Source organism: Balaenoptera acutorostrata, chromosome 5 (genome assembly GCF_949987535.1).
Source record: "Balaenoptera acutorostrata chromosome 5, mBalAcu1.1, whole genome shotgun sequence".
In the NCBI taxonomy this organism is placed as follows: Eukaryota; Metazoa; Chordata; class Mammalia; order Artiodactyla; family Balaenopteridae; genus Balaenoptera; species Balaenoptera acutorostrata.
In genome coordinates, this window is record NC_080068.1 from 37,757,490 (window position 1) to 37,779,162 (window position 21,673).

Genomic DNA, 21,673 nt, shown 5'->3' on the forward strand with positions numbered 1-21,673 from the left:
TCTTATATGTTCTGGTATAATGTTATAAGTAATAATCCTAGTTATTACTTTAAAATGTATATCTCAGAAATAACTAATTTTCTTGTCAACTGCATTATTATGAACTTTCATCAAATCTTTAACCATGGTCATTTTTAAGTCTTTTGTCATTTACAGACAGTTCTGGGTGTACTCTGATGATTTTGCAAATATGTTCCTATAAAAGAGTTTCATCTTCAAGAAATTCATGGAAAAGACTCTGACAAGTACAGGTTTCTGGTAACTGACTGTACTGCTGAACTGAATGAATAAGCATTTTCAGAACTCTAATGAAAAACTGATGAACTCATAAAAGTGCTAACAAAAGATCAAGATGAAAAAAAAAAGAAATTAATTACATGGGACTGAGTGAACTGATGAGGATGAGTATAATTTTTGTGACTTTCTGTCTGAATTAAAAAAAAAAAAATCCCACAAGGACTCAGAGGAAAAGAATATACAAATCAATTTTCACTGCAAAGTAAAGGAGCTGTTACAGTGGAGGATTACTGGACTGAATGTCAATATTATGACATAGTATAACTGTGTTTCATGTTTGGTAATTGCAATCATTGTTGCTTTTGTTGTGGTCATCCATGTACAATGCTTGGTGTCAGTCTATTTATCTCTTGTAAAAATAAAATACAGTGTGTGTGTGTGGAAAAAAAAAATTTTCACTGCAAAGTAAAGGAGCTGTTACAGTGAAAAAAAAAAAAAACAATAGAAATGAAGCTAACTTGTTATACTGGCCTTGATATCAGCAGGTTTTCTAAAATCAAAATCATTTGTTTATAGATTCTTTTGGGTTTTCTGTGTAAACAATCTTCAAATAGTGAGTATTCACCTTCCTAATTTCTACTAGTCTTACCTTTCTTGCCTTTTTACACAGCATGCAACCTCCAGCACAATACTGAATATAGGTGGTATAGTGGACGTCTTTGTCTTGTCCTTCACCTCAAGGAGAAACATCCAATATCATCATTATTTTACTGTGAACTGTGGTTTTTTTCATAGGTACCCTTAAAGATACTAGAAACTTATTTCTATTTCTAGTAGCTATGGTCCGAATGTTTGTGACACCCCCAAATTCTTTTGTTGAAATCCTAATGCCCAGTGTGATGATTTTAGGAAGTGGGGCCTTTGGGAGGTGATTAGGTCATGAAGGTGCAACCCTCATGAATGGGATTCCTGCTCTTATAAAAGAGATCCCACAGCCCTCCCTAGCCCTTTCCACCATGTGAGGACACTGAAACATGTCAGCAGTCTCCCACCTGGAAGAGGGCCCTCACCAGAAGCTGGCCATGCTGGCAGGCACTGTGATCTTGGCCTTTCAGCCCCCAGAACTGTGAGAAACAAAGTTCTAATGTTTATAAGCCACTCAGTCTCTGGTATTTTGTTATGGCAACCTGAACAGACTAGGATACTAGTTAACTAGGAATCTTTAATTATAAACAATTGTTGACTTTTATCAAAAGTTTTGTTCTTTACCTTTTACATCAGGGGTCCCCAACCCCCCAGGCCACAGACTGGTAGTCTGTGGCCTGTTAGGAACCAGGCCGCACAGCAGGAGGTGAGTGGTGGGCTAGTGAGTGAAGCTTGATCTGCCACTCCCCATCACTCCCCATCGCTTGCATTACCACCTGAACAATGCCCCCCCTCGTCCGTGGAAAAATCATCTTCCGCAAAACCGGTTCCTGGTGCCAAAAAGTTAAGGACTGCTGTTTTACATGACCATTTGTCTCTTCTCCTTTATTCTGTACATGTAATAGATAATACCAATTAATTTTTTTTAAAAAGTGTACTTGGTTATGTGTGTCTTCCTTGTATGATTGTTGCTCCATTGAAGATGATGGAGCATCTTTTCTTCTGGCTGCTTTTATGGATTTGTTCTTGTCTTTAGTTTTCAGCTGTTTTACTCTGATGTGATTTGGTGTACTTTTCTTTTTAACCTGCATGGAATTCAGAGACTTTCTTGATTGTATGACTTGTCATATTTCATCTATTTTAGAAAAATCTGTGGCCAGTGTTATTTCGTTTGTTTCATTCATTATCTCTTCTCTCTCTCTAGGATGAGAGTAACATATATGGTAGAGCTCTTTTCCATGCTTCATGTGCCTCTGGTATTCATTTCTGTATTTTTCAATCTTTATTCTCTTTAGGCTTCCATCTGGATATTTTTTACTGACATGTTTACCAGTTTATTGGTACTTTCTTCTTCCCTGTCTAATCTATCTTTATACTCATCTGAGTTAGTAATTTTAGTAATACTTTTATTTACAAGACTGTCCATTTGATTTATTTTTATACAGTTCTCTGTTAAAACTTGTTATTGTGTCCTCTATTTTGAATATATTAATTATAATTATTTAAAAAAAAAAAAAAAACCTATTATGTTTTCTCCTAAATGGATGGATTGCAAACTGATTTGATTTTGCCTCCAGCAGACTTTCTGTGACTGTGTCCCAGGGGAGAGACAAAAGGACTGGAAACAAGGGTCATTCTAGAGGACAGCTTTTGTTGAGAAAGGTACCTTCATTCGTCTCACTTGAGGCAGAGAGCACCGTCTTCACCAGGTAATGAAAGATCTGCTTCTAGAGTCATTACTCCCTCACCCCCTCCTGATTCTTGACAGAGTGCATCCAAAAAGTGAAAGAACTGTTTATCTCATGATTCTAGTGAAGTGAAAAAAGATGGCCTTCTCCCAACTCCTGGGTAATTAATTTAGCCTAATGTGTCTGTTCTAGAATCCAAGTACTGCAGTAATAGGCGCCATGTAAATATACAGATAGCTTAAGAGAGATCACTTTATTTAGATAATCAAATAACTCTTTGGTTCACCCAAGATTAACAATGACTTGAAACTCTCATTCATTTAAACTAATACCATCATACCTGTTATAACAATTTTTAGTAGTTAATGCACAAATTTTAGTATTTAATACACTGTAAGGAAGGTAGTGTTTAACAAAGATTATATGCCTTGCTTTCAAGGTCTGACAACACAGGAAGGATCAGATTTGGGATCCAAATGCAAGCCTACAGACTCCAAGTCTAGTTCTCTTTAAAGGATGTGAGGGCGTATGTAATGAGTTTTTCCAGATTCTTACAGTTATGGAGGACATCCAAAGCTCTGGTTACAGTAAGAGTGTTATTGGCCTCAAACCCTCACCCAGATTTGCTAAGACTGTAAAGTACTCTTATCTCTCTTCAAGTCTTGGTTTCTTCTAAAAAACATTCTCCAGTCTCCTTTCTCTGGTTAGGGTTCAGGGGCAACTCATTTGACATAGCACTAAAGCCTGGGGTCATCATATAATTTACTCATAAACCTTCGACAGACTCCATAGTTCCAAAATATTTACATCAGACAGATTCTGCCACTGCAATTGTTGTCTAGATGTGGAGACAGATATCTGGTGCTCTCTCCTCTGCCATCATCTCAGAACCCTTCCCTCCAGTCATACGTATTTGCACAAGAGAAGTGAAAACATATGTCCACCAAAAGCCTTGAACAAGAATATTTATAACAACGTTATTCATAATCACCGAAAACTGGAAACAACCAGATGTCTATCAACAGTCCAAAGGAAAAATCAAGTGTATATTCATACAAAAGAGTACTGAGTAGTATTCTACTCAGCAATAAAATGGACCAAACTGATGATAAAATAAGCAACATAGGTGAATCTCAAAAATGTTATGTTGGGTATATTTCTACTGATATGTATACTTTTGTGTAATTCTGAAATGGCCCAAACTAACACTGAGGATAAAAATCAGATCAGTGATTACTTGGGAAACAGAAGGAGGATATAAGCTGGGAAAGGACATGAGAGAACTCTCTGAGATGGTGGAAATGTTCTGTGTGGGGGTCAGTTTGCATTTTTCAAACTGATTGAATGATATTCTTAAGATCTGAGCATTTTATTGAGTGTAAATTATACCTCAAAAGGAAATATTTTTTAAAGCTCACTAAAAATTACCCCTGTAAATTCTACTTGATCTTGCTTATCAGTTGATTTTGAAAATACATATACAGATGATAACCACCCATGAATAGAAAACATCAAATAAATGGGTCAAAATATGATTTTATAAGTTTGAATCCAAGTCACTCAGTATCTGTTTCAGTCAGGTCAGAATGTATAAATGAGATACTAATAATTAACCAAATTCATTGTGATGTCCAGAGAATAAATTGATTGAAGATCTCTAAAACAATAAAAGCAAATCATTCTTTATATGCCATATAGTTTATCTTGACATGTAAAATGGAAAATCATCATTCTTTTCTTCAGTTGTTATGGTAATTTTTGCTATACTTTAGGGAGGTCAAGCTATGTAGGCTGTATGTAAAAAGAGGAACAGGTCATTGTTATTTTGCATAATTGATTTTCAGTGATCTGAGACCATCCTTGGAGGTTGATTTGTGTAAATACCATAGTGCCTTTGTTGTCATAAATAAGGAACCAATTTATTGAGTTGATAGCTGTGAGAAGGTGGGAGAGACAACAGATTGTTATCAACTGCAAACTTATGGAATCATGAGGACATTTGGCCAAGTACCACTTCATATGGAACTAAAGGGGAGTATTGTCCCTATGATCAATAATGCTTACCCGGGCACAGAAGAATATAGAGAAAATCTAGATAGGGACAGAAAGCAGAAAGGTAAAGAGAATCAGATGTGATATAAACCATAGAGCACATCAGGGTATTGCTCAATTCTCTATGAACTGCATTAAGATAAAGCAGAGGGGCTTCCCTGGTGGCGCAGTTGTTAAGAATCCGCCTGCCAATGAGGGAACACGGGTTCAAGCCCTGGTCCAGGAAGATCCCACATGCCATGGAGCAACTAAGCCCATGAGCCACAACTATTCTAGTTGTGCACTCTAGAGCCCATGAGCCACAACTACCAAGCCCACGTGCCACAACTACTGAAGCCTACATGCCTAGAGCCTGTGCTCCACAACAAGAGAAACCACCACAATGAGAAGCCCACACACCACAAAGAGGAGTAGTGTCCGTTCGTCTCAACTAGAGAAAGCCCATGTGCAGCAACAAAGACACAACACAGCCATAATTAATTAATTAATTAATTTTTAAAAAGATAAAGCAGAAATAGCTGAAGCTAACTGTTTATACACCCAAATATTTAGAAATAAAAATATTTTCATCTACAACAATCCTGAAAATCACTCCAGTTCCTAAAAGGCCAAAGATAATTGGCAGGTATATAAAGAAAGCGATATTTAGAAGGGAGGACCTGACATTTAGCCTATTTAGATACGTGACATCAATACATATTGTTAAGCTGGCCAATTGATGTGACACAATAAATCATTGTTACAACAGTTTCAGAAGTACTATCTAAAAATAAAGTTATGTCCCAGAACAAAGAAAAATTTTTAGCTTCAACACTTGTTGACTCTGTTTTCTTGGGCAAGTTACTTACTGAGCCTCAGTGTCCCCATCAGTAAAATATGGATAATAGCACCTACCTCATAGGGTGTTTGAGAGGATTAATGATAAAATGCAGACAAAACATTTAGCACCATGCTTAGAATAGAGTAAGTGCCCAATAGGTGATAAAATATAGTATAGGTAGAGATGTATGCACATGCATATATACATAATTATAAATATTTGGCAAAAGAAGAGACAGATTTGACAGATATACATCAAATTTTTACTTGTTACTCATGCTAGGCACTGAATTCCTACCACTGGAATGAATAGAAGGGATGTGCACTGCCACTTCCAGGCCTGGCATGTGAAATCCTTCCATGAATTTCTCTACATGTTCTCTTTTCCTTCTGCCAGCTAAATGTTAGGGGTCACTTGCTAAAGGATGGCAGAACCTGGATTACTGACAGCAAGGACTGAGTGCCACCACCACCACCATCTCCACTCCCCTGACCCCGTGTCCAAAAGTTTTAAGTGCATGAAAAATAAACTTCTACTGCATTAAGGCCACTGAAAATTGGGATCCACCTATGGTAGTAACTAGCATTTCTTTGACTGGCACACTAACACATCGGAACATCAGTTTCAGATTTTCGTTGTATGAATGAATAGCAGGAGAGGGTGTCAGTCAGAATTTTGTTTGGTTCTTAGTAGTAAAAAACTCAATTTCCAGCAGCTTTAACACCTAGGGGGTTATTTTTCTTATAGAACAGAGATCCAGAAGTAGCAGTTACTCCCTTATTTCGGCAGCCGGTATATCTGGAAATCTCTTGCTTTTCCTCCTGATTGCAATATTATGGCTGCAGTTCCCACTATCATGTCCATGTATAGGGCAGGAAGAAGATAGCAAAGCTCACTGCATCTGTCCCCTTTTATCAGGAAAGTCAAAGCATATATACTTCTCAGCAGACATCTGCTCAAAACTGGCAGAAGTGTTTCATCTAGTCACAACTAGCCACAGGAAGGATGGAAAGTCAATATTTACTGGGTACCTTGTTGCCCCAGACATAAGTATCGTTCTGTTATCCAGGAAGAATTGTCCATTCTACCAATATAAGTGTTCAGTTCCTCAAGATTGTGTTGTGTTCACACCCCAGTCCTCCACCCCAGTTCAGATGCCAATCACAAGCCCAGGTTATCACCTGTGCTTCTGACCAATGGGCTGCAGATTGGAGGTTCCCATGACCCCCTTCTTGGGTTGGTTTAATTTTCTAGAGTTTTCACAGAACTCAGAGAAACATTTTACTCACTAGATTACTGGTTTATTATAAAAATATATAATTAAGGAACAGCTAGATGCAAGAGATACATAGGGAAAGATATGGGTAAGGGCACAGAGCTTCCATGCCCTCTCCAGGCATGCTACTATCTCCAAATTTCCACATGTTCACCAACCCTGAAGCTCTCTGAACCCGTCCTTTTGAGGTTTTATGGAGGTTTCATTACATAAACATGATTGATTAAATTATTAGACATAGTCAATTGATTCAACCTCCAACCCCTCTCCCTTCCCCAGAGGTCAGGGGGTGGGACTGAAAGTTCCAATTCTCCAATCACATGGTTGGGTCTCCTGGCAACCAGCCCCCATCCTTAAGTTACCTAAGGGCTTTCCAAAACTGACCTCATTAACATTACACAAGACATCTATGTTGCTGTCATCACTTATTAGAAAATTCCAAGGGTTTTAGGAGCTCTCTGCCAGAAATGGGGATGAAGACTAAAAAAAAAAAAAATATATATATATATATATATATATATATATATGAATATATATATATATATATATATACTTATATATGTATGTATTTTTCTTATTACAAATCACAATAAAACACTTGTGAATTCAGTATTTTGTGAATCTATCTGCTGTTAGCTCTGGAATAGACTATTAAGTTTGTGTTTGTGTTTTGCTTGACAAACATTGATCTTCCCATATATTTATTGATATGCAAAATTACAAAGTTGCTGGAAAAATAGTGGAAAAAAAAGTTACATGGGGCAAGCAACTTCCTAGAAGTGAAAAGACAGAGAAATCTCTTTTGTTACCATTACCCCTGGACATGATATACTGAAGTAGCCCCTACTAAATATGGTGGGAGAAGGCAGAAAAGACTCACCAAACAGCAAGGGAAGTGGTTATTGGACTTGTGTGTGATTGGGCTTAATACCAGGCATAGGTTGTCATAAGACATGACTGCATCCTGGTAAAGATCATGGCCCAGGCTTGAAGTGCCCCTTGAATGAAACTGTGTCATGGGGTTTTGTATAGTATACATTAATTAAGGAGCAAGCAGAGTCAGACATATACTCAGGTCAATCAGCATCTCTTTCTCCTAATCTCTTCACTAGGCTCTGAAATGTCTGGGACCAATTCCCTAAAATCTATCACCACCCCTCACATCCCAAAATATTTCACCTTCATGCTTATCATGCATCCATTGGCTCAGGCTATGATGAAACCCTGAAGTCGTTGTTGACTTTTCTCTATCCTTCATATCTCCTACTCAGTCCATTAGAAAAGTCTATTTTTCTACCACCTAACTGTATCTTAAATCCAACCACTTCTCATTACCTCTACTGTTACAACCCCAGACCAAGTCTCCATCAATCCCTACCAGGACAGGAAAGAAATCTTCCAACCAGCTATCCCCCATATAGGAGCCTGAGGGAACTTTTTAAAGTACATGTCAGATCACTTAGGTCCCAAACTAAAACCCTCCCATTGCACTTGGAATTAAATTCAGACTCCTTAAAATGGCTTCTCTTTGCTTATGCTAGAGCCTACATACCTTTCTGGCCTCATTTCCTTACTCTCTGCTCCTTGTTCATCACCAAGCAATGTTGGCTTTTTCCCTCCTCAAAGCCTTTGCACTCAGTGTGCCTTCTGCTTGGACCATTCTTCCAACAGTCATCCTGGGGTTGTCTTCTCATCATTTCAGGTCACAACTCAAATATTGTTTCTTCAGAGATGCCTCCTCTATTCTTATTGCTAAAAAATTTGCTAAAAATCTTCTAGATCCCAGTCATGCTTTATCACATTAAATTATTTTAACTTCTTCATAGAATTTATCAGACTAAAATTATTTTGTTTATTTGTTCAGTGATTTCTGTTTGTCTCCTTCCAACTTGCATATAAGTTCCCATGTCTGTCTATTACTGCCATATCCCAAAAGCTTCACAAAAGAGCCTGGCATATGGCAGCTTGTTCACCACTTGATGAACTAACAGTTTTGATATGGAACAATCAACATCTGGTAGCATTTGTGGAGATCACAATCACAAGCTTTAAAAGTGTAACTCTGAGCTCTAGATCTACTGAGAAACAAGTAGCTACAGAGTGACCACTCCCTCCACTCATCAGGGTCGAGGCACAGCTGCAGGGTCTGGATTCAGCATCCACACTTGGGCATATCTGAATTTCAGCCCTAGTTAAAAGATAATTCTACTCAGGATTCATTCTTTAACCCAGAGGTCCCCAACCCCTGGGCTGCAGACTGGTATTTGTCAGTGGCCTGTTAGGAACTGGGCCGTACAGCAGGAGGTGACCAGTGAGTGAGCAAAGCTTCATCTGCTTCTCCCCATCACTCGCATTACCACCTGAACCATCCTCATCCCCACCCCCAGTCCGTGGAAAATTTGTCTTCCCCAAAACCAGTCCCTGGTGCCAAAAAGGTTGGGGACCACTGCTTTAGACTGAATGAGCCAGTGAGCCCTAGTCTGGCTCCCCTCTTTCCTTTTCTTTTCTTTCTTTACTCCTTTCTTTTCTTTCTCTCTCTCTCTCTTTCCTTTCTTTCTTTCTCTTTCCTTTCTTCCCCTTCCTTCCTCTCTTTCTTTCTTTCTTTTTTAATTTTTCATTGTTGTTGCTTAAAAGAAGGACACCAAGAAAAAAGAAAAGAGTTTTCTTGATAGGGCTCAATCTATTTAACTGTAAATATTAGAATATACATAAGCTTTCCCAACATAATGCAATCACCTTTTAAGTGTACAGTTACATAATTTTGAGGATATTCACATGGTTGTGCAATCTCCAGAACTCTGTATCTTGCAAAACTGAAATTCTGTACCCATTAAACTCCCATTCCATGTCTTATAGTCCTGGCAGTATGAATCTGTTCCTAGCTTTACTTATGAAATTTATTTATCTGTAGCACTGATGTGATCTTACAAAGTGATCCATGACACTTTTCTCATCTTGTACATGCACTGCAGCAAGAAGGCTAATCCTCAGAGTGTGAAACCTCCTGAGTGACTGTCTCAAAGCCTAAGTTCCATAACCCACTAGATATTTTGACATTTTAGTACTAGATACAGGCGTTTGACCAACTTCTTAAATATTCTGAATTATTTTTTCATTTCACAAATTTAATGAGGTTTACCATCACTAATAACAAGTCTATTGACTACAAGAATGTTGACTGTATTATTGCTTATTATAGTCAACATTCTTAAGGAAACAAATTGCTCAGAAATAGGTTAAATAAATTATAGTTGCATCAAAGATTATTTGAAAGGTGTAATAACATGGAAATATGTTCATTACATACTGTTGAGTGGAAAAAATCTGGTTACCAAATATGTAGTTTGATCTCATTTTTAAAGAATAAAAATATGTATGTTTGAATATATGCATGTATGTGCATGTGTTGTATTTTATATAATATACACACATATCTTTACACACATATGTATACAGACATATAGCAGCATGGTAGAGCAATAGAGAGACACAGAGAAAAATAGAGAGAAGGGAAGAGAGAGGGGACTGTACCTCTACATTATTGACTCTCAGCTTAATTTCATGTATGGAGGAAAATGAACTAGAAAATAAAAACTGGAAGAAAACAAAATATTAACTATGATTGTCTTTGGGAAAAGACAATGTGGGTAATTTTTGCTATTTGCATTTTCTAGTTATTAATAATTATATACTTACATTACCTTTGTAATTTGTGTAGTGTTTTAAGTAAAAAAGTTTTATATCCAAATTTTCAGTGATTTTTAATAAAAGATATATCAACAAAATATGATTATTTCACCTTTAGCCCACAAATAAAACTCATACCATATTTTCTATCATTATGAAATAAATTTGGACACAGTCAATAAATAATATCACCCAATAAAATAAATCTTGTATGGTTCACTTTAATTAAACATTACATGAAAATATGTTACTAAAAAGCAGATATTAAACACATCTCCTAAAATAATTCTTAAAACATCCTAAATCCAATACCAAGAATTTGGTTGACCCAAGTTAACATTATACAACTACATGTAACACATGTTTCAAAATAACCAAATCACATGAAATTTTAAAGTAAAAAGAATTCAGAGAAGTCTTCAGTTAAATGTTACATAGTATTCATTATTTCTGTCAGCCAATGTACCTAGGAAGCAGGATAATTGATAGTATCTTTGCTTTGTGTAGAATGTAGGCATATGGGTTTAAATACTTTTTAATAGAGCACTATTGAAAGTAGAGTCAAAATTAAATCAGGAAAATGTGTTTTCTGTATTAGTTTATTCTTGGGAGCTATTTTGACAAACATCAATTTCTCCTATTTTGTAAAATTCTTTTTCTCTACTGTATCTTAGCCCATGACTCAGGATTTAAAAAACTTCAGTATTTCCCCACATTTTCAGTGACAGTGTAGGTGCACAAACGGCTCTGATCTGGTGGATAGTTATGGAGAAGGCCGTGAAAGAGCAAGGGCACATCTGAGAGGATAAAAATCAATGACATTAATAATGATCACAGGTACAAGAGTTAGTGCAAAACTTTTATAAAATTATCAAAATTGTGGAATGGTGGACAGTCTATAGCTGGGAAACCTGACACCTGAGTTGTCACTCTAGATATCTTATGGTCATTTGTGTGAGCTTGAGCAAGTCAGAGGCTTTGGAAATCAGTTTCTCCAATTTAGAAATAAGTCTGGGCCAGGCTTATTAAAATTCCTTTCAAATTCATAGTTATATAACTCTAAGGTACATATACCTTTGGACACCTAACTACTATCAGGTACGGCTTTGGCAACATGAAAAATATCAGTTTCAATACTATATAAAACAATAAAAGAACTACTAACATTTTCAAAATGTGGTACAATACAAACCACTGGAATATTGTTATCCCTGAACAGTTCTTATTTTCTTACATTAAGAAAATTTTAACCTCCTACTGATCTAAAATGCCATATTGTTTCTTTTTATTTATGTCACTAATTTTCTTGGTTATTATGAAACTTCATTTCTGAATAAAATTTTATTTTTTAGTATTATTATTTAAATTTCTAGGGAAATTGTTTTCAGTAATGTTTTAAAATATTCATTAAATTCCTATTTACTTTAAGTGTCAGCATTCTTCAAGTGCTCAATACAGTTTACACAACTAGAAGTTTAATCTGAAAATCTATAGGCTTTTAGTGTCTTTAATTTGAATTAACATTCCCTCATATTATAACAAAAACTTATTGAAAGTTAATGATATTGATATCTGATAATTTCTAAGGAAATATGGGGAAAGCATACACTTTAAATAGACAAATATATTCAGGAGAATATTACCTGGCTTGATTCTCCCTTTGGATCTCAGAAAGTAAATAGCACTGTATTTTCATCCAGCTCCGAGAACTCAGCTTTATTTCTGCTATAGGCAAAGAGGTGATTTCATTCAACTAGACAATTCAATCAGCACAGCTTGCTGTAAACAGGAAATAATATATTATTTAGCATAGTAAGATGAAAATCCCATTTGAGGGAAATGATTTGTTGGGTCTTTGAAAACACCTCAATTTCCCTTTTCATTGACCTCACAAGCAGTGCTAAGGAATTAGTATTTAGATTTCTTTTTAGAAGGTCCCAAATGCAGGTCACCGCTATATTCTCTCTTGAGTGCTACAACCTAGACTGGCGAGGAAAGCAGAGATTTCTTCTTATATGCTAACCAAGTGCAATGTTAACTCATCATTATCAGCCTCATCCATGTTAACCTTCTCACAAACATGAGGTGGGGAAACAAACGGCTCAAGGTAGGAAGTAAGTGAAAACAATGAACATTTATTAAGCCTTTTCTTATGTGCCATATTCTTTATATTAATTAACTAACTTCAATTCTCACAACTCAGAGGTGATAATAGTTAATCCACTATGCATGATAAATTAGAAGAAAATGTTCAGAATGCTTAAGTCAATATTTAATGTGAAATCTATGACACACACACTTAAGATCTCACATTCATAAAAGTAGCTGTACATTTTTCTATTTTTCCTTTTACTTCCCTGGAGTTTGCAAATATCTTTTAAGCTCTGAATAGAATTCAATACAATAAATACTTAATCTTTTCTGTTTGGTACTGTGGGGGACACACGAATGAACTAAGGGAGGCCCTAAATCCCATACTGATACTGATGGTAATTAGTTCAATTTCATGACAGATTCTCCTAGTTCCAGTGGTATAAAAAGGCTTCCAGTTTTATTTATGAAATTTTTAAATTTATCTGTAGCACTGATGTGATCTTACAAAGTGATCCACGACACCTTTCTTACCTTGCACATCCATGGCAGCAAGAAAGCTAATCCTCAGAGTGTGAAACCTCCCGAGTAACTGTCTGAAAGCCTAAGTTCCATAACCTGCTGGGTGCTCTGACATTATAATACTAGACACGGGCATTTGACTAACTCCTTAAATACTATGAATTCTTTTCTTTTATTTTGAAGATCTAATGAGGTTAACTGTCTCTAATAACAAACAGCTATTTCTTAAAGGAAAGATAATCTCTGGATAACAATACATGATTTTAGGATCTGAGAAGTAAAATGTGTTTTTAAGGTTGATATAATACAGAGGTTTTGACAGAATTTACAATTCTCTGAGGTCACATGAGAGCATGAACATGAGCATCTGAATTCTAGAGGTAGAGAGACTTCATCAGCTCTAATCCCAGCTCAGTCACGTGCTAAATGTGTGGCAAGTTCTTTGATTTCTCTGAGTCTCAGTATTTTTATCTGCAAAATGAAGCTAATAACATGTACTCTGAATAGTTGTTGTAAAGACAAAAAATAATACTTGTAAAGATCTAGTAGAGAGGATACAACAGGTACTTCATAAATAGTAACTTTTTTGTCATCTATCATTGCATTGCATCATTGGCTACAGTAGCATTTCAACTCTGAGAGCATACATTTGGTCTGTGATAAACTAGTTGACCAGTTCAAGTATGAGTCTGATTAATGAGGATATGCAGAGATCAAATAAATAAATAGATTCTTTGGACATTTTCTACAAATTACCTTCCCATACAGCTGTCTTCTAAATATAACGTAGATGACTCTGGATTAGCTAAGAGGACAAAACTTACCGTTATCATCTTTATGGCTTTAGTCTGGAAAATAATAATAGTGATAATGACCTTGGACTCTTGTGGAATTTCCATAAGTAATGTATATAATTACCATGAAATAGACATCTTTTGATATCAATGAAATAGTAAAGTGAGATAGAATTTAGGAAGACACATTTCAGAAGTCTGCTCATTATAAAGTGCCTATGATTGTCACTTAAGCAGGAACAGATAAGGTATACTCATATTAAAACATATGGCAACATTCTTAAATAAAATGCCTCAGTGATTGGATGATTCTACTGAACTACTGCCTCAGTTGACCAAAATTCTAACTTGCACAGTGCAAATGCAACTACTTTGAGCTAAAGATTAGTTTTAGAATAAATAATATATGCATACTCCCCAGTGACCATTCATTTTAAAACCTGACTCTACATGTGCAATCACTTGCAAAATCAATTATTTCTATGATTATGGTACTTAGATGGTTTTCTTTTTATGTTGGAGAATAATCATACTTAAATAACATGCACAGGTTAGGGAAAGTGATCATGGATCATCAGACTATAAGAATTATCAGGACATGATAAATGGTTATGTATTTCAATGGTAAAAGCAATCTGATTATTAGCTCTTCATTTGAAGCAGTTTATCTACAGTTCAAAAATGCTTTCAGTGCTTTCACTGATTAAACTCTAAAGCATCTTTTTCATTGTCAGCAGAAGTGACCAGCATTTAATTAAAATAGACTCTTCTAACTATAAATAATTTAATTAATAGTTTTAAATTTAATTTGGCTAAAATTGGTGAATTGATAAATAACTAAATAATGCAAGAATAAGAATTATCAAAACATTTTTGAGAACACAGTCCTGCTTGGAGGGGTCCATGGAGGAAGTACCTCATTTTCAAGAAAGGGATGATGTTTCTTTTGTTTTCGTTCAATTCTTTCCTTCCTTTCTTTTTTTTCCTAAAGAGAAAATAGAAAACTATTTATATATAAATTTATATACAAATATGACCATTATTTTCAAATCAAGTTACTTGCTGAAGAACAAAATAATCATTATAAGGTATTTAAATGTCATTTGCTAGCTTAATTGGTTATAAAGTAATAGCAGCTAGGGGATATTGTTAATTTATGAGTATACTATCAATAGGCGTTAACGCACCACTTTATTTTTTAAATATTAAAAGTGATAATGTTTTAAAAGAATTATGTAAAATAGGAAAAAAAGACCTGTAATCCCATAATTCAAAGAGAATAATTATTAGAAGTTAGTGATGACTTTCTGAGAACAGAGTCTCAGAAATAAATTTACTGGGTGCAAAGGTTGAATACGTGATGGCAGCAGACGATACTTCACAGTGTTTAGAAATATTTGAATATTGAGGTTCATGTTTCTTTGCTTGTTATTGAGCTTGAGCACATTTTCATTTCTTTAGTGCTTTTGTGAAGTTTTTGCTCTATTATTTGGCTCTTCTAACTGTATGGGTATTGGTGCTTGTAATTTTTAGCAATTTACATATTTTCATATAATAAATATTATCCTTGTAGCATTTTATCTACATTATTTTTAGTCCTTAATTTTTTACCAAAAAATTAATATTTCAACCATAGACAACTAAACTGTTTAAAGAGTAATATAGTCAAAATCTGTGTACCCACTACGTGCCTTTTGAAATAAAACATGACCAATACTTGTGCAGCCCTTGTATCCACTCCCTCACCACACTTGCTTTCTCTCCACCATCCAGAGATAACCATTACTGAATTTAGTGCTTAAGTTGCAGTGCATCCCTTAATACCTTTATCACACACACATATTCATCCCCAAACAACAAATAATTTTGTTTTGCAGGTTTTTTGAGTTTATGCTAAAAGGTACCATGTTATATATTCTTTTGCACCTGTCTTTTATTTATGACCATAGTTCTAAGATCCATCTATATGGAGCTGTAGCTCTAGTTCATTGATGCACAGAATTCCAGTATATCAACATATCACAGTTTACTAATCTATTTTGGTGTTGAAGACATGATGTTCTAATGTTTTTTCCACACAAAGACAATGCTGCTGTAAATATCCCTGTTTGATTCCTTGGGCTTATAAGCCAAGATTTTCTCTCCAAGTATATGCCTAGGAATGAAATTGCCAGTTTGTAGGGTATGAATATGTTCGACTTTGCTGGACAATAATGATTTATTCTCCAAAGTTGTAGGAAATTACCCTCCAGCCAGCAATTATACTGATTTTTTATTTTGTACTAGTAATATGATGTATTCTATTGTTTGGCATTTTATATTTAATGTTTAAATCTTTTGAAGTTTGTATTGCAGTAAAGTAATTGTTTGAAGTGATTTTATGTCCAAATGTCACAAATAATCCCAATTGTTATTGCCTTGCATCCATTAATTTGTGTTACTTTATTATATAGTACATCCTTACAGGTAACAGGTTCTGAGGCTATTATTCTACTTGTACTATATTATAATTTGTGCTCATTCATTCAATGTTAAGCACTGAGATCTTACTCTGGGTCAAGCAGTATACAGGGAGCAATGCATGAAGTGATTATAAAATACAAACACACAGGTTACTGTTCCTGTCCCTTAGGGAGCTTTCAAAATAGATGCTTAATAAACAAGTACATAAACAACAGATAATTCCAAATTGTGTGAAATTCTATGAAACATAAACAAGCTCTTGTGATTGATAAAAAATGAAAGGAAGTACTTACTTTCAAAGAAAAGTGGATTCAGGGAAAGTCACTTTGAGACATGATGGGTAAAAGGAGGCACTGGTGATGTGCACTGAGGAGAGGGCACCCCACACAGACAGAAGAGTGTGTGTGAGGACTCTGACAAGTGGGGAAAACTTGGGATGGGAGAGGAAGCCAGAGAGCCAGTGTGAATAAAGCCTGACGGGAGATGGGAGCAGGGTCCCAGATGAGAATGACAAGGTATACATGTAAGATCAGACGGGGCCTAGCAGGCCACGGTAACATTTAGAACACAGGTTTGAAAAAAAAAAAAAGAGCTGCCAACAGGTGATTTGGAGAAGAAAGGCAGAATGCTGAGAGGTAAACCGAGGAACATGGCAGCAGAGGAGGAGACAGCTCAAGTGGAAGGGGAAATCGACTGTGCAGAATGCCTAGAGGTCTAAGAAACAGGGCAGAAAAGAATACATACCATAGGCTAGATGCTCTAGCAAAATCTTAACTCTTAAAGTTTAGTTTCAGAAAAAGGATAAGATGGGGGTTTATTGAGGATGAAAAGGATATGAAGAACTAAGGAAGTGTAAACAAACTTTCCAGAAGTTTAGCTATTAAAAAAGATGAGATCATAGCTGGAGGGAAATGAAGAATTAAGAGAGTTTATGTTTATTAAGATTACTTATCCTGAGACTTGATGGGAATAATCCAGGAGGGTAGAAGAATGCAGATTCACAGGAGAGTGAAATGGTAAGTTCATATTTCATTGCTTGATTGGTACAGTCCCGCTTCATATTATTTTGAAAATATTATCTTCCATAGTCTCACATTTTTATTATACCAGGTGAATTTTAGAACAATTTGGCTTCCCTGCTATACTCCCTTCCAAAAAATGACTGAGTATCTGAGGATTAATATGAAATCTAAACAATGATCTAGGAATACTTGAAATGTTAATAGCATTTGGCCTTTCATCCTGCAGCTTGGACTGTCTCTCCGTTTCTTCAAGTTTCTGCTAAAACTATAAAGTTTGGTGGTTTCCTTGTATTCCAAAGAGCAATGGTGTCACGGAACACTTGGACAACCCTGCCTCTGCAGGCTGAATGGCTTGGGAGGAGTGGTATTTTGGTAAATTATTAGGTGTCTATGCTTCTTTCATCAGTACATAAATGGAATTGATAATGTCACAAGGAGAATATGGTAATGTAAGGTTCCATTAACATGCAATTATTCACATACAACAAAAGGATTGAAGAGACGTGTGAAATTTTCTTTTTGTCTTAACATTTTGCTCTTCATCATGAGAATGTTTTCATCCTTGCTACTTCTAATAAACAGAGAACCTCCTTTCAGAATCCTAACTGAGAAAATAAAAGCTGTAATTGGACCACGGTCAATCATCTTATTACTTTAGAGAGAGGCAGGACCTCTAGCTAGGTGAGAGAAAAGCAGTGACCATGCTGTGTCCTCAGAAACTGACTGAAAAAACCTCCTTGTCCATTCCATTTAGCATAGAGAGAGAGAGGAACTGAAAGCAACCTTGAGTTTACCGGCAGGTGCTAAAAAGTCAGGGCAGGAAATAGGCAATTAATTATCAACCTTAATATCAATTTACATGAATCAATGTTATCTTGAGTAATAATTAAAAGAGGTTTCTTAAAAAGTCCTTCTGTCTGTTGTTTGTTGGAGTCTGAATCTTTTGCTTATTTTCTTATTAAAGGTAACTATGAATTAATCTGGGAACCAGCCTGACGAAGCGTCTTACCTGATCTTTGGCTACAATTTTCACCTAAAACAGTGACCCATCAATTGCTCACTCCCCAAACTAGGTTGTACATCAAAATTTTGAGATGTTACTTTACATGAAGATTGAAGTAATTAGCTCTTCTGTATAAGGGTATTTTTCCATTCTCTCTGCAAACAAATTTCAATAAGAAATTGGTAAGATGGGGAATAGAGCTGTAACATGTTGTACATGGATTTTTTTTTTAGGTAGCGCTGTATTGTAGGGATATATTGTATACCAAAACAAGTTATTTTGTCTTAGGTCTTTGACTAGTTTTTGTTTTCCAGAGGATTGATTAGAATGAGAAAGTGACTAACCACTGTAATAAAACATTGTGTACCTAACTATGACTTAGTCACTAAGGAAATTCTATCTCATTTTCAAGACAATGTGAAAATAAAACTGAAAACTGAAACATTTACATTCAGTTACTACTCTAAAAGATACTAGCAGAATTAGCATACATCTCCTTAATATAAGAAAATTTTTAATTTTTCTTAGAACAAAGCATTATTTAAGAGTTTAAGGAAATCATCATAGAACACTACTATCCTCATTCAAACAACTGAACCAATTTTGATTGCCTTATTACTGTTTCTCTGCATGGATTTAGCATTATAGCAGTACTAAAGTCAACACATAAACAACAATAAATTCTGTTGGTATTTTTATTAGGATTGCATTAAATTTGTAAATTACTTCAGGGAAAACTGACATCTTTATAGCATCATTATAAGATTGTTTCTATACAAGGACAGTTTTGTTCTAATTTCTCAGTATTCATTTGTGTCCTTCAGGAGTGTTCTAAAGTTTTCTTTATATTGGTATTGCACATTTCCTGAGTTTATTCCTAAGTGTTACATCTTTTTATCCTATCTTTAAATAGCCTGCTTTGGGTCCTGTGTGTGTCTCTAGCTACTACTGATTCTAAATTTTATGTGGAAAAAAACCCCCCAGGAATATGCAGAAATACTTTGAATGAAGAGTTATGAAGGGAGATTAACACAAACATATATGAAAATATATAAAGTCCTGATGATGAAACAGTGTCGTACTGGAATATGTACAGTGAGATTGACCAATGGAACAGAAAGTTAAGAAACAAACAGACCTGAAAATATGGGAATGATCTAATGTATCATATAATAAAGGCAGTACCTCAAATCAGTGGGTAAAAGATGTGCTGTTTTATGAAAGATGCATTTGGAAAAAATAAAGATGGAATCATATTTCCCATCATACACTAGGATAAATTCTAAGTAGAGCAAATATTAAAATGTTAAGATATTAAAATCATAAAGTCATTAGAAGAAAAATGGGAGCTTTGACCCTAAATTTTGGAGAAAGTCCTTTCAACTACACCTGAAAATCAGAAGCCATAAAAAAAGACTGATAGATTTGACACCTGAAAATAAAATTAATTTTCTCATGGAATAAAAAGATATAAGACTTCCCTGGTGGCACAGTGGTTAAGAATCCACCTGCCAATGCAGAGGACATGGGTTGGAGCCCTGGTCCAGGAAGATCCCACATGCTGCAGAGCAACTAAGCCCATGTGCCACAACTACTGAGCCTGTTCTCTAGAACCCATGAGCCAGAACTACTGAGACCATGTGCCACAACTACTGAAGCCCATGCACCCTAGAGCCCATGCTCCACAACAAGAGAAGCCACTGCTATAAGAAGCCCACATATCGCAATGAAGAGTAGCCCGTGCTTGCCACAACTAGAGAAAGCCTGTGCGTGGCGAAGACCCAATACAGCCAAAAATAAATAATAAATAAATAGATTTACTAAAATAATGATATAAGCAAAGTTGAGAGACCAACAATACAATGGGAAAAAATTTATAACTCATATCAGAAATGATAGGCTAATTTCCCTAGTACATAAAAAACCTTCTAGAAATCACTAAGAAAAAGACCAAAGAAAAAATGTTCAGTTTATGAATTGACACTTTACAGGAAAAAAAATACAAATTATCCTCATACAAATGAAAGGATACTCAAGCTCAATCCTAACCAGAGAAATGCAAATAAAAAAATACTCTGGATGACATTTTTTTAACTTGCTGATAGACATGAAATCAAAAAAAGTTTGATAAGAAACCCTACTGGACCCTAAGCCCTGTGGAGAAATTTTGCAGTTTTTGATTGTTGAATCATCTGAATGTGTTAACTATTCACATAAAGTACTCATGCATCTGAAATGTATTACTTATTTACTTATTCAAAAATAAATGAATAAAATACATATTTATATTGATATTTTAAAACAGAAAACAGTATTTTGCTTGCCATCACTGAAAAGTAACTATAAACATAAGTACATTGAAACAAAGAATATAAAGTCCTGCTAGATATCATTTCTCCCAACGTTCATACTTGATTGCTTTCATTAAAAAATCACTTAAATAAGACCTTCTCCTTGAGGTCATCAGAAAGATCAAAAGAAAATGAAAAATGGAATAACTTTCTCATTAAATACAATTTTACTGTGCGCCAGGACCAAGTTCCACCTAAATTAACCTGGTATACCTTCAGTAATACACTTATCAGCTTTTTATAATTTTAGGTAGGAGAATCATTATGAAGGACAAATAGGCATGACTGGTAAGTGACTAAATGTGGGGATGTAGGTAAGGAACAATATTATGACTAGTTTTAAGCCTGACTGTTTTAAGGAATAGTAGAATCATTAATAGAAATGATCTATTGATAGAAATAGATCGAATAAATTATGATATATGTAGGAGAGAATGAATTCAACAATATAGCTTCCAGGTAGAAATGGTCAGTAGGCATGGGACAAATAGAACTGGAATTAGGGACAGAAAAGTCAGAAAAAAGTACATTTAAAAGACACAGTGCAGGGCTTCCCTGGTGGCACAGTGGTTGAGAATCTGTCTGGCAATGCAGGGGACATGGGTTCGAGCCCTGGTCTGGGACGATCCCACATGCCGTGGAGCAACTAGGCCCATGAGCCACAACTACTGAGCCTGCTCATCTGGAGCCTGTGCTCTGCAACAAGAGAGGCTGTGATAGTGAGAGACCTACACACTGCGATGAAGAGTGACCCCCGCTTGCCACAACTAGAGAAAGCCCTTGCACAGAAACGAAGACCCAACACAGCCAAAAATAAATTAATTAATTTTAAAAAAAGACACTGTGAATTAACAAATAACACCTACCAGCCATTTTTCATATTCATCAAGAGCTTGTTTATCTTTATCTTTTTTCTCAGCTCTTTTCAGTTCTTCTTTTCTTTTCTCATTTATTTTCTCTTTTTCCTTTTCCTTGAAAAAAGCTTCCTTTTTTTCATTCCTATGTAGGATAGCCAAAACACT

General features: G+C 35.5%; 1 protein-coding gene across 5 annotated transcripts in view; it reads right to left on the reverse strand.

Moving 5' to 3' along the window:
• Positions 1–10,630: 10,630 nt before the first annotated feature.
• The window catches only part of MAP9 (microtubule associated protein 9), a 45,148-nt gene continuing 34,105 nt past the window's right edge, over positions 10,631–21,673 (reverse strand). For 2 of the 5 annotated variants that reach the window (XM_007176710.2, XM_007176709.2), the window contains 2 exons: positions 21,518–21,650; positions 10,631–14,797 (listed from right to left, as the gene is read on the reverse strand). In XM_007176710.2, the coding sequence (XP_007176772.1) occupies positions 14,675–14,797; positions 21,518–21,650 (256 nt within the window). In that variant the 3' untranslated portion in view covers positions 10,631–14,674. The remainder of the gene's footprint in view (positions 14,798–21,517; positions 21,651–21,673) is intronic. The other 3 variants (XM_057546208.1, XM_057546207.1, XM_007176708.2) reach the window with 3 other exon arrangements.